The following is a 12024-nucleotide window of genomic DNA, read 5'->3' as shown; positions in this document are numbered from 1 at the left end:
TCTGTGCCAGAGGAGTTATGTACATGCTTGCAAACCTTGATTGCATCTGAGCCCCCAGGTTGCACGGATGGCTCTGGCTTGGCTTCTGTATGAACAACAGCAACAGAAGCACACCAGCCTTCCTTGGAGCAGACCAGGCCATAAAGCCAACAGGGCTGAAACCAAGCCAGGGGCTGACCTCGTCTCTGCACACGCTTAGAAACAAGGGGCACCTTCTGTGACAACATGTGTTTAAAATCATGTCCTCAGTAGGTGCATGCATGCCAGCAATGGCATGAGAGAACAGCACACTCATCCCAAGTAAAACCTGCTCCAGGCTAAAACACAGAGGGCTATTCTTAAGGCTTCCCCCCCCAAAGCAAACAGGAACATTCCTTATTTTCCCGTTTATTTAAAAAGCCCACCACACATTCCTGGGCACTGGCCTATCCTGAGCCAACCATAGGATGAGAACTTCTACACTGTAAATCCCCTAAAGAAATGGATCTAAGCTGGGGACGGCCTAACAATTGCTACCTTCTGATGGTCGCTTAGTGGTCTGCAAAGTGCACCGCAAATCTCAAGAGACTAGTTTTCACATCATTAAAGCCACCCTCAGAATTGGCCTCCACACCGATGGTTTCAGTGTAAAAAAATGAAGGGCTGTCCAGAGACCTGCCACAGAAGCACATCAGAGGCACACAGCCACGCCAAGCAGGTCTGTCCAAGCCATACCTGTGCAGAGAACATGAACTCCCAGGCTCCAGCACTTCCCTGCAGCCCCACCTCGCCTGCTTCAATCTTTGTTCCCACAGGGTACACAAACTGTTGTGGCAACCATTACAGACGCCCTGGTTGACTCATAGAGGTGGGCACCACCATTATGCCTCAGGGCTACAGCAAAGCCATTTTAAAGCTCCTAGAGAAAGATTAGAGAAACAGAAGCCACAGCATGAGCAAGTTTCCATCCCTGGCAGCACCAGGGAAGAAATCTGATGTTACCTGTGATGTCTGGTCACTATAAGGCATTGCAATGCAGTCATTTATTACCTTTACCAGGAAGGAGCCCTGCGACAACATCTAAGCCTTTAAACACGGAGCGCAGCAGTGTTTGACAGCAGCGTTCATTTCTGCACCATGAACAAGAGCAAAGAAGTTTTCTGTGTGGGATATTGGATATAATTGGACATGGCATTTTAGGGATCACACGAAGAATTTCTGAATTAGAAATCAAGCACTAAGGTATGGCTTTCCGGATCGTATCTTCTACTCCAATCAGACAGAGAAGAAAACAACCAAGCCTTTACCCCACAGCAGTAAACTTTCAGTCTCCCATACACGTATGAAAGAATTGTCTAGGAAACAAGCGCATAACAATGTTGTGGTCAGAGTTTAAACCCAAAATCCAGTTCAGCCAGAAAGAAGCAGGTTGCTTTTGCCCTTTTCATGAAGGAGCTAAATTCAGTGGCACACAGTAGACAGAGCTGCCCAGCAGAGCCTCCCCCTTATTTGTTATTTTTAGCAATTTAGTCTGACAACGCCTGACAACTAAACACGCTGAATATAGCGGGAGAGAAGGGGATTATCAGACGTTATCAGAGAAAACACACAGTGATAATCACTTTCTCCACCCCTAATGAAGAATCAATTTTCCATGTCTTTATAACATCATAGAGTTTGTTCTTTTTAAAATGCCACATTTAAAAACAGAATCCATCTAGCCCTACAGTGGAAACGGATAACACTTCCTGAAGCAAAGCATTGTTCCACCCCTCACATATCATGTTTCCTTAAAAACAAGGGAAGAAAAACATTACTTGGTTTTTCTCCTAATACTGCACAAACATTGCTGAGCTAAAAAGAGTTTGTGTTCATCCCTGTAGAATGCTTTCAAAATAGATTTAACATATAACCACTCGTACCATGACACACAACAAGAATTTGATAGTATCTGGACTGGAAAGATCTGATTGCTACTACTAAGCAGGACGCTTCCCATGCCACTATGTAAGTGAGCCTATGCCATCAATCTCTGCAAGATTCACACAGGTTTTTGTAAGCCTCACTGGCACAGACTTTAAGCAGGCATGTACATTTTGCCAGCAAGCCTGGGCAGTCTACTTGGATTCCAAAGGATTATATACAAGTTGTGAAGTTAAGAATGCTACATATGTACATACTCACATTCATACCTTAGCTTTAAGAAGAAGGGTAAAGCTACCTTGCTTTTTCTGCAGAGTAACTGAGAGGCTACACATTTGCCCCCTCCTACACATCCATACCACTCTGATGTTTTCAGGACACAGTTCCTCTCACTAAGTACACCCAATGTGTATTCCAGCCAAGCCTTATTTTCACAGCCTTGTACAAAGGCAGGTCTGGTTCTCCTTGCTGCTTGCCATGTGATGAGCAGCAGGGAGGATCAAACTAGCAGCATCAAATCAATTTTGTGATGCTACCTTGAAAAAGGCAACACACCACTGCCAACAGCAGAGGAACCCAAGTGAGAGGAGTGAGGGAAAGTGAACAACTGCAATCATGCATTGCAGTGGAGACTACCAGAGGAGGGGGAAAAGAAGCTTTCAAACCAGATGCAAAACCCCTCACTGTTTTCAAAGTTCACTCTGACAGCTGTAAACTTTGGAAACCCAGCTCATATCTCTGAAGCAGGTTAAAGCCCACATTTTCACAAATAGTCAGCACGCAGGAGCTCTCCTTGCTACACAGCTGGATGGATTTACAGAAGAGCTCAGAAGTGAGCCCAGCCCTCTGTGCTGCGCTCCTCTGCAAACAGCAGCAAGCTAGCAGCGAGAGCATTTCTGAAACCCAGGCTTGTATCAAAAACACACATTTCACAATACCTTGGCAACAGCATCCTAAAAGCAAGGCATAACTGTCTCAAGCTTGTGCTACATGAGTAACCAGATCAGCCACACCATATAGATACTGGAGGATTACTCTGACCAGCTTGATCTGGCTATGCAAATTGAGAAATGTGAGTAATTAACAAGGCAGTTAACAATGTAAGCTTTAAAATCCTTCCAGTCTTAATAACGGATGGATGGAAGTTTTAACCTATCTTGGTTTGATATTTATTTTACAATGGTGCAGTGGAAGCACAAGGTCACAAAGTTTCACATTCTTTCCTGCTTCTGTCACAACTTCTCTTCAGGACAGAAAAATCCCCTACTCCTATGATAAGTGCTCTCTGACCTGGACTCAGGTATTTCCCTTGAGATCTCAGCTTCCAGCATTGTCCCTCTAAGAGCTTGTCCTCTTCCATTGCAAATCCCAAGCTTAAGGAAAATCCTTTCTACAAAACTGCCAGCCAGCTGGAAGCAGAGTAGTTAAAAGATGGACCTGAATATTCACTTACAACAAACTGTGGAAAGTTTTGTCAATCTGAGCCCTACTATTCATAGTTACAAAGGAAAACCAACCCATGTGACAACCACCTCTCCAATCCCACCATATTTTGGGACAGTCACTATTGCTGGGAAATTCAATTCAGTGGTCATAACCAGAGACTCAAGCAACAGGGAGTGATGAAGCAGAAAAACACATTTGCAAAGCAGCCAGAGCTGAGGCTTTGTGTAAGAATGGTAAAGGTTGTAATTTGGGGGGAATTCCATCCATTCTGCTGAACTCAGCAATCAGAAAGTTCAGGAGGTAAGATCATTCCCCACCAGGAACAGGAAGAAACTGAGATGCACAGCTGAAGGACACAGTAGCCAAAAAGCTGACCACAGCCCACTAGACCTGGCAGTAAGGGACCCAATGGGCTGTTTGTAAACAGAGGCAGTCAGCCACATTTCAATCACTTCCAAATGCAGACATGCTGCTATGATGTTCTCCAACCCCAATCACAGGGCTGTCTTTGCACAAAGCCACTGGCATCTGGGATGTCTCCAGAGTAGCCAGGATAGATACAATTGCTTTTATCACCTAATCATAAAAATGACTGTGTCTTGTCTGCATTAACATCACCTTAAATATATAGCATATCCATGAAGTACTTGTTTTCCCTGTGCAGAAAAAGTTCTCATGGCCAGAAAGGCAAAACACCTTAATATCTGGCACAGATGCTGCACTCCAGGCAATGCAACACACACTGATGTGCTTGCCCTACTGCTCCCCAAGCAAGCTGAGTCTTAAGAAGGAATTAAAAAAAAAAAAAACAACCAAAAAACCCTCTACTTCTGCTTTAGTGTAAATAGGAGACAACAGAGACAGAACTGCACAAGTCTGAGCACTGACTTCCTATTCCTCCTTGTCCCTACTAAGCTGGTCTCCACACTCACTTTCTCCAGCACACTAACAGATGAGATAACCAGCTTGACACAATTCAGTCTTTGCTTCCTTTGTCATTCCCCAAAACCCAAGGAACAGGGTTTTGTATTAGTTACATTTTAGGGACATCAAGAAAAAAAATCTATTAACAGCCTTGGAAAAGTACATTTTGAACTTCTCCAAGAACTGTAAGCCACTAGAAGATAGTCAAGACTCACTAGATAACTTGTTTAAACACTGTGAACTTGTGCTACTTTATATTTCCTAGATATTCTTCTCTGCCTTGAAAACTCCAACCAGATAAACATAAGAACACCATAACGTCAAAACAAAGTCCCATCTCCCCCTAGATCCAGTCCTCAACAGCAGCTACAAGTAGATGCCTAGAACAGAGTGTAAAGACAGGGTAGGCATATAAGGTACTTCCTCCTCATACTTTCCCAGCCTTCAGACATTTTTAGCTCAGGGACTTCCCGAGCAGGATGCCATTTCTACATATTTGGTAATTCTCGATGGAGTTCTCTCGCATGTACTTGTGCAATTGTCCTGAGCCAGTGTAAACTTTTAGTATCCACAGCACTGGTAAAGTTTCACATCACCTATCAGCTGCAAATAATCACACAAACATCCATTTGCTAGTTTTAAACCTTGCTCCTACTAATCTCATTTGAATCCCTCACCCCCAGTTTTCATATCAGGACACAGAGCAAACAATCAATCCCTGCTAGGATTGTAGATCTAGAAAAGAAACCAAGTAACATGAATTACCTGTAGGTTACTTGTAACAGATGCAGTGTTTCACCTAGTTACAATCCTTCAGAATGAAAAGTACCAGATAAAGACAAGGGATGTAGCATCTTGTTGACCTTCAAGGTTCTACTTTCATCATCATTACCTGCCAAAAACTTACCTCTAATTCCTTAATTTTCTCTTCAGCTATTCTCTGTTTTTCTAAGAGCTGATTATGAATCACTCCTTTAGACTGAAGAATAAACCTACAAGTGAAAAAGAAGAGACAAGATAACCACTGGATATTTACATCTGTTGTACACCTAGCCACACACCAAGTTACACTATGGTGACCTCTGCAAAGTATTCATCCTCAACCCATGCATTTTGGACAGAGGCAGAAAAAATTGCTATGATACCTCACACAAACCACCAGGCTGGCCTCAAAGGCTTGCTCACTAAATCTCACGTATGACTTGGGAGGAAGAGAATGGATACGCACATATCACCCTCTATCATTCACCGTCCCTGAATGATTTGAAAGCAATTCTTGCACACAGTTAGCAAGGGGAGTCTGTCATCACATTCCCTTCAAAAGGATCTAAATCAGTTGATGGCATATAGTCAGGGAAGCCTCTCACAAGTAAAAGCAACTCACGACCATTTTAGTGGTCACAACCTAAACAAACCTGCACAACAAACCCAAAGCTCTCTACAGAGAAAGGCTGAGAGAGTTGTCATTGTTCAAACTGGAGAAGAGAAGGCTTCAGGGAGACCTTAACTGCAGCTTTTCAATACATAGAAGGGGCTTCTCAGAAAGATGGAGAGAGACTTTTTACCCAGGACTGTCATGACAGGACAAGGACCACTGGTTTTAAACTGCAAAAGGGCAGGTTAGATTGGACATAAGGAAGAAATGTTTTACAATGAGGGTGGCAAGACACTGGAACAGGTTGCCCAGAGAAGTTGTGGATGCTCTATCCTTGGAAGTGTTCAAAGTCAGGCTGGACAGGGCTTTGAGCCCATGGAAGATGTGCCCGCCCACAGCGGGGGAGCTGGACTGGATGACCTGTGAAGGTCCCTTCCAAACCAAACCATTCTGTGACTTGGTGATACAAAAACAGGTGCTTCCACCAGAAACACAGAGCCATGACAAACTTGCCTTTACTTGAGCTTTCACAGCTCCCACTGTCCAGGGCTTTGCTTTCTAACACACACTCTCACTGAGCTCTAAACTCCCATGCTTTCTACATTCACAATGTTCTTTTGTGGGGTGGGAAATGGTTATTTTCCATTGAAATTGCAACCCCTGATTTCTACTTCTTCTGTTTTTTTAATTGCCAAAGGGATTTGAAAGATACATCCATAACATCTCAGTCACAGCAATCCAGCTTGCCAGCATGCAAAAAGATTTGCACAGAAGAGCCTCTGAAGGAGCACCAACATCCAAACCAGCTCCCCAGCATGTGGCACTGGGATACGACAAAGAGGTAAAGGACAACTAAGTTCAAATGAATTTTAGGAACCCTCCACGGTTGTTTTTCAGCCTTCCAGACATAAAGAATGTACAAGCCGCAGATTTGGCCCTTCCTTACTTAGAAAGTCCCCCAGGGGATTTAGAAGGAGCCTCCACAGGTCATACCAATGAGGTCAAGGTCTCCCTCCAGCACCAACTAGGGTCAATGTCTTCCTGCCAGGTGACAAGAGCTCATGCTTGAACAGTTAAAATGAGCAGCTCTAATCAAGGCAGAATCAGAGTGCATTCCCTGTCCCCTACAGAAAAGTCTGAAATCAGTTTGTAGTGCCATCTCCCATGACAGATGACATTATTAACAAGTTTGTTCAGTGCCTGGGAAACACAAATGCGGATCTGCCACTTGGCTTGAAACCCAGCATCCTCTGCATCAGCAATGCAACAGCCAAAAGGAAAACTACCTGCCACATGCATTCCTGAAATGCATAGGAGCAGAACTGCAGTTAATTGTAACAGGTTTCCAATTAAAACTCTCTTCAGTGCTGCTATTAACTGCACTTAGCGATTGCCTCCTCCTCCTCTTTCCACTTCTCTCCCCTGTCCAACTTCACCTCCCCTTTTCTACAGTAACTTCTGCTTTATCTTTCACATTGCATTTTTCTTGAATTTCTCCTTGTTTCTTCCCAGTCTCAGCTCATGCTTATTACTGGTGTCATATTTGTTCTATATCTGCTCCTGTTCTTTACAACACAGCTCACTCATACTTTCTTTGTCCCTCCCCCTCAATCCTCCCTTCCCATTAGATGCACGCACAATCTACTTTTTCATGTTTTCAGGTTGCAGCAGCGTTAAAATAAAATATGGGTTTTGCTCAGTCTTGTGAAAATCAAGTCCACGACCACCCTTCTAGGAAAGAGAAGTCATTTACATTGCTATTAGATGCAAAGCCTGGATCCAGCCAGAAAGGAGGCATTTTTCAGGATCACCAGCAACCACATAATTGTGATGCTTTTACCTTGAGCCTACAATACCAGAAGAAACAAACATTAGCCTTCACACACATACACCCTGTAGATTTTGGGGTGAAGACTAAAATTTTGCCTTGCTTCTGCCATTAGTGAAAAATCAAAGCTGCAAAATACCCTCAATAAACAAAGCCATCAGTCCTTTCCCAAGTCACAGCTTCCCTGAGCCTGTGTGTGTATATGAACATTTCCTTAATTATTTCCATTTTTTGTGGGGGCAGCAAAGGAGAAGAGAATGCCTTCCCATTTGCTTCCCAAAACTGTATAGCAAAATTGATCATTTTGGTTTCACTGATGCTCCTGGCCTAAGAAACAAAGTTAAACACCAATACAGCTTGATCAATTTTTCCCGTGCTGCAGCTGAGAAGGTTCCTGCTGCACTGCAGGCACTAAGCAATCCCAGCTGGCTGAGAACCACTATGGGCACTAAAACCTTTGAACAAACAAGCGGCTGACTTCACTTCTATTCTGCAAATGTCAACAGCAGTCATCAGGGAAAATATCTTCCCTCCCACCCTCCTGCAATGCACTGGCAGACATGCGACAGCAAATTAAAATTGGATGAACGAAGTTAGCACTGACAAGACTTATGTGGGCAGCTGGGCATAAACACAACCACCCCAATTTTATTTGCCATCAAGTAGTGGGCTGGAACCTATATGCATTCACACACTGGCTCAGAAGCAGATCAAATGTCCCTGACTTGGCCAGCAGCATCCTTCAGAAGGTCTCCACCAGTACCAGCTTTGAACCACTCATTTTAATTCCCTGCTGCAAGACCATTGAGCCCTCAGCCTAAAGGATGCACAGGCACTGCTGTGTAAGCTGTTAAAAGCCAGTTTTTTGAAAGCTGAAACTATAAATCCACATCCACAGTTAATTATTTAAATCTGTGGCTTCACTTTCCAACATAGGGACTCAAAAAACTCATCAGTGTTTTAGCTTCTGGCTCGGAATACACATATTATGGAGATCTTGGCCAAAGATTTTACCTCAAGAAATAATGTGGTTTATGGCAGCACCTGAAAAAAGCAGAAGCTTGTTCTGCTCACCAGGTAAGAGGTGCTGCAGGGCACTTGTAATAAACCAGAGTTTAAATTTAATCAGGATTTCATTCTTCCAATTACCCTAAGTAAAACACCAGCTTGATGGTATTTTTTTTTTCTCACCAAGCTGGAGAAATAGGGCAGTGTCATTCTGCCACCTGGTTTTAGTTAAATGTGGTTATTTTATTTATGAATTTTTAAGCTTGTGAAAGAACCATGAGAGATTCTGAGGACTTGGTTCTTCCCTGAGTGAGACTGTGAATGAGCCTTTCAAACACATGAACTTCATTCACTGCCTGGAGGTACACCACCAGCTGAGAACTGGTCCCACATTAGAGTCACCACATCACAGAGCTGAGAAGCCACTTTCTGTTCTGTGACATTGAGCTTGGCAGATGACAGAACTAACACCAACTCCTTGGTGCAGATCAGCACTGAAGAACTACCTCCACAGACTGCTCTGCTGGAGTCCACCACAGGATACTCCCAGCTCCAAGAGTTAGTACATTAAAACGGGATGGCTTTTAAGTATTGATAGTCCACAAAAGACAAGCAGCAAACCAAATCCTCTTCCTGGTAAGTAAGTTCACTTGTGTCCGTCTTCTCCCAATGAAGTGTCACAGCACACACTAATAGATCTGTCAAAAACAACACCTACACTATCAAAAATGACACAATGGTTCAGAAAAGTGTTCAGCACCACAGTGGCAATTACAAAGCTTATTAACAATCACCTCCTCAGACAGGAACATTTTCACTGTTGTTAAATAACACCAGAAATATCTGGGTCAGAACAGACAAGTTCACCACATCTCAGCTGGTCACCCATTTCAAAGGGAAAGGCTAGTAAAAACAGAGCAGGATTTGCCCTATTCCAGATACTTAGATATTTTTCCATGTCCATACATAAAGGTCAAAACTCAGAACAAAACAAAGAAAATTAGAAAAAAAGCTACAACAGAGGCAGGGTTCTCAAGGCCAGCAACATTCAGCCAAACCTACGCTGCCAACAAGAGCAGCTCTGTAATAGAGTGAAGTGTTTATGAATTGGCTGTACCTATGTGCTCCAGTCTCCTGGTGACTGCTGGTTCTCAAGTGCAATACAAGGAACAAAAATAGAGCACAAAGGAACTGAAAGAGAAACCTCACTCTAAATATTCCCACTTGTTTCTATTTTCCTCCCTCTGCTAGCTCCACATCAGGACTTTTGTTTCCCTAAGGCAGAGAAAGTGGTTTATACTCTCAAACTTATTGCTTGTTTCCTTCTGAAGGGATCTCTTACCCCTTCCCAATTATACATTTCTAGATATGATGCCCATTTGTTCAGTGTTTATACAGCACTCCCTTATGCCCTGGTCAAAATGGTCTTCAGGCTCTACTCAAGCTGGTCAGCAATGCTGTCAACTTCATAATCTGTCTGCTCCTTTGTGTCAAACGTACACACCCACAAAGTGATGTTTGTACAGTGTAAGTAATTCCATAACTCAGTCTGTTTGCACCAAAATGTACTGTTTACTTGACTTTTAAGACTTAATATTAAATACTGAAAGATCTGCCTCTTAACGCATGAGGTTATGGAGATGTTTGTGCAGCATATGCCACTCTTCATTACGACATACAAGTCATTAAATTTAAAGGAGGAGTACCAGTGATGCTCATAGTTAAGGTTTTCCATTAAGAACTCATATTCAATTACTTGCAACTGCAACCAACTTCAGCCTTTACGTCTGAAACTTTCAGTGGCAGGCATCTGTCCCAGACATGAACACTGTTTCCTTTTCTTGTTCTGGTTAGGAAACATGGTCCAGGTGTTTCTCCTGCACAGCTTGCCAGTGCAAGAGGCTGTTCATAATAAAGTATCAAAACCAAGAGGGAAGGAGCCACACAGCAGGCCATGGGGCTCCCTCCTGCCAGTCTGCAAAGGAACTCTTCCCACTTGGGTCCACACAGATCACTGCAAGAATCTGCATAGGGTACCAGGGGAAGCCTTACCTTTTCTCCTGCCCAGTACTGATATATACTCCTCTGCCTAATTTCAGAGACAGACAATTTTAAAGGTAGGAGCATTCCAGTGCTATTTTGCCCGAATACTGATGAATGACAGATCTAAAAAGTCCATTCATCTTGGCTCCCAGTTCACACAAAGGGTCATCATAATTTCAGCTTTACAGCTCCCGTTGCATTTGGGGATCTCTCCAAAAACTTAAGATACTGAAAAGAAAATGATCAACTTTGTACAAAGTCATAACACCATTTTAACATGTTTATTGTATTTCTAAGAAAACTAACATGCTGTGCTATAACACAGCACAGTCCTTTACATAGAATATCCTGCTCCTTGAAACCAAGCGTCTTCATTAGACTACTCCATAAGAAAAGTGGGCTAAGCCCAGTCATGCCCTTATCTATTTAAAGATGTTTTTTAATTCTGAACTTGCACTGCTGTTCAAGCTTTGAGCATACTCAGTAGAGGATTATTGCATTTCAAGTCCTGTTCAAAGCCAATGGAAGAGAGGCTTCCAACAAGCTGATCCCAAGCAATCTAGCTTGATTAAACAGGTGCCAGCTGTGCGCAATTGCAAGCACCCAGCAGTTCCACTCTCCTAGGGTCTGCTTATGCTTCTATAAATGATTCCCTACGCAGTTCATAACAGGCACTGCTTATATCCCAGCGAATTCCAGTTTTAGTCATCCTAGATGAATTACCCAGTTCCAAACAAGACAAGGAAGCAATATTAAAAAAAAAAAAAAAAAAAAGGGAAAAGCATGCCTAATTATAGTTTGTGCTGCCACCCTTCATGTCTAAGGGTTTCACATTTTTCAGTCTGATTTTGAATTTCCCATTCAACAGATCATATGCCTTCACTAGAGCTGTTCAGAAACAGATGGAGTTGAAACTTTTCCTATGTTTGCTTTTATTTTAGTGGTCAATCATCTCACTGGGTCACTCTTGATATAGCTAAACCTAACTATTCCTGCCTCCTCCTGACCAAAGCAGCACATACCTTAAAGCAAAAACAAATCCTGCAGCTTATATTGGGAGGATTATATATGAACACATTCCAAGAGCAGCAATTTATAGTTCATGTGTCATTTTACTACTGCAATCAGAGAGGTGGATACACACCAAGGAGCTGTTTGGGAAGGAGACATCAGTTGAAGCACGCTGGCAGCATCTCGGGTGGGCAGCAGAACCTGTGCAAACTCAGCCTGACATCACTAGAGCACACACAGAGGCCTGGATTAGCAGTACTGGAAGCAGTCCAAATCAAGTCCTATGTAGGCCACAACAAGGGTAACTTTTACTCAGATGATCATTTGTAAGCCATAAACCTATTTACTTTAAGGAGCTAAAGGAAGAGAACAGAAAGTGCCACACTGTTTGCTTCCTCAAACCTCTCCATGGACTGGCCCAGCATGTCCATCCCACCCTGCTGAGGGGCAATAGGGTTTGTTCTACACTTCAGGCCATGTTTACATT

The 12024-nt window shown here is 43.0% G+C and overlaps 1 protein-coding gene across 1 annotated transcript in view; it reads right to left on the bottom strand.

Moving 5' to 3' along the window:
• Positions 1 to 12024, bottom strand: part of PFDN1 (prefoldin subunit 1) — a 32562-nt gene that overhangs the window by 11805 nt on the left and 8733 nt on the right. Inside the window, exon 3 of the mRNA XM_055811704.1 lies at positions 5180 to 5264. Within this exon, the coding sequence (XP_055667679.1) occupies positions 5180 to 5264 (85 nt within the window). The remainder of the gene's footprint in view (positions 1 to 5179; positions 5265 to 12024) is intronic.

Source organism: Falco peregrinus, chromosome 8 (genome assembly GCF_023634155.1).
Source record: "Falco peregrinus isolate bFalPer1 chromosome 8, bFalPer1.pri, whole genome shotgun sequence".
Lineage (NCBI taxonomy): Eukaryota > Metazoa > Chordata > Aves > Falconiformes > Falconidae > Falco > Falco peregrinus.
The sequence above is the reverse complement of the archived record's forward strand: the minus strand, read 5'-3'. Positions and strand labels throughout refer to the sequence as shown.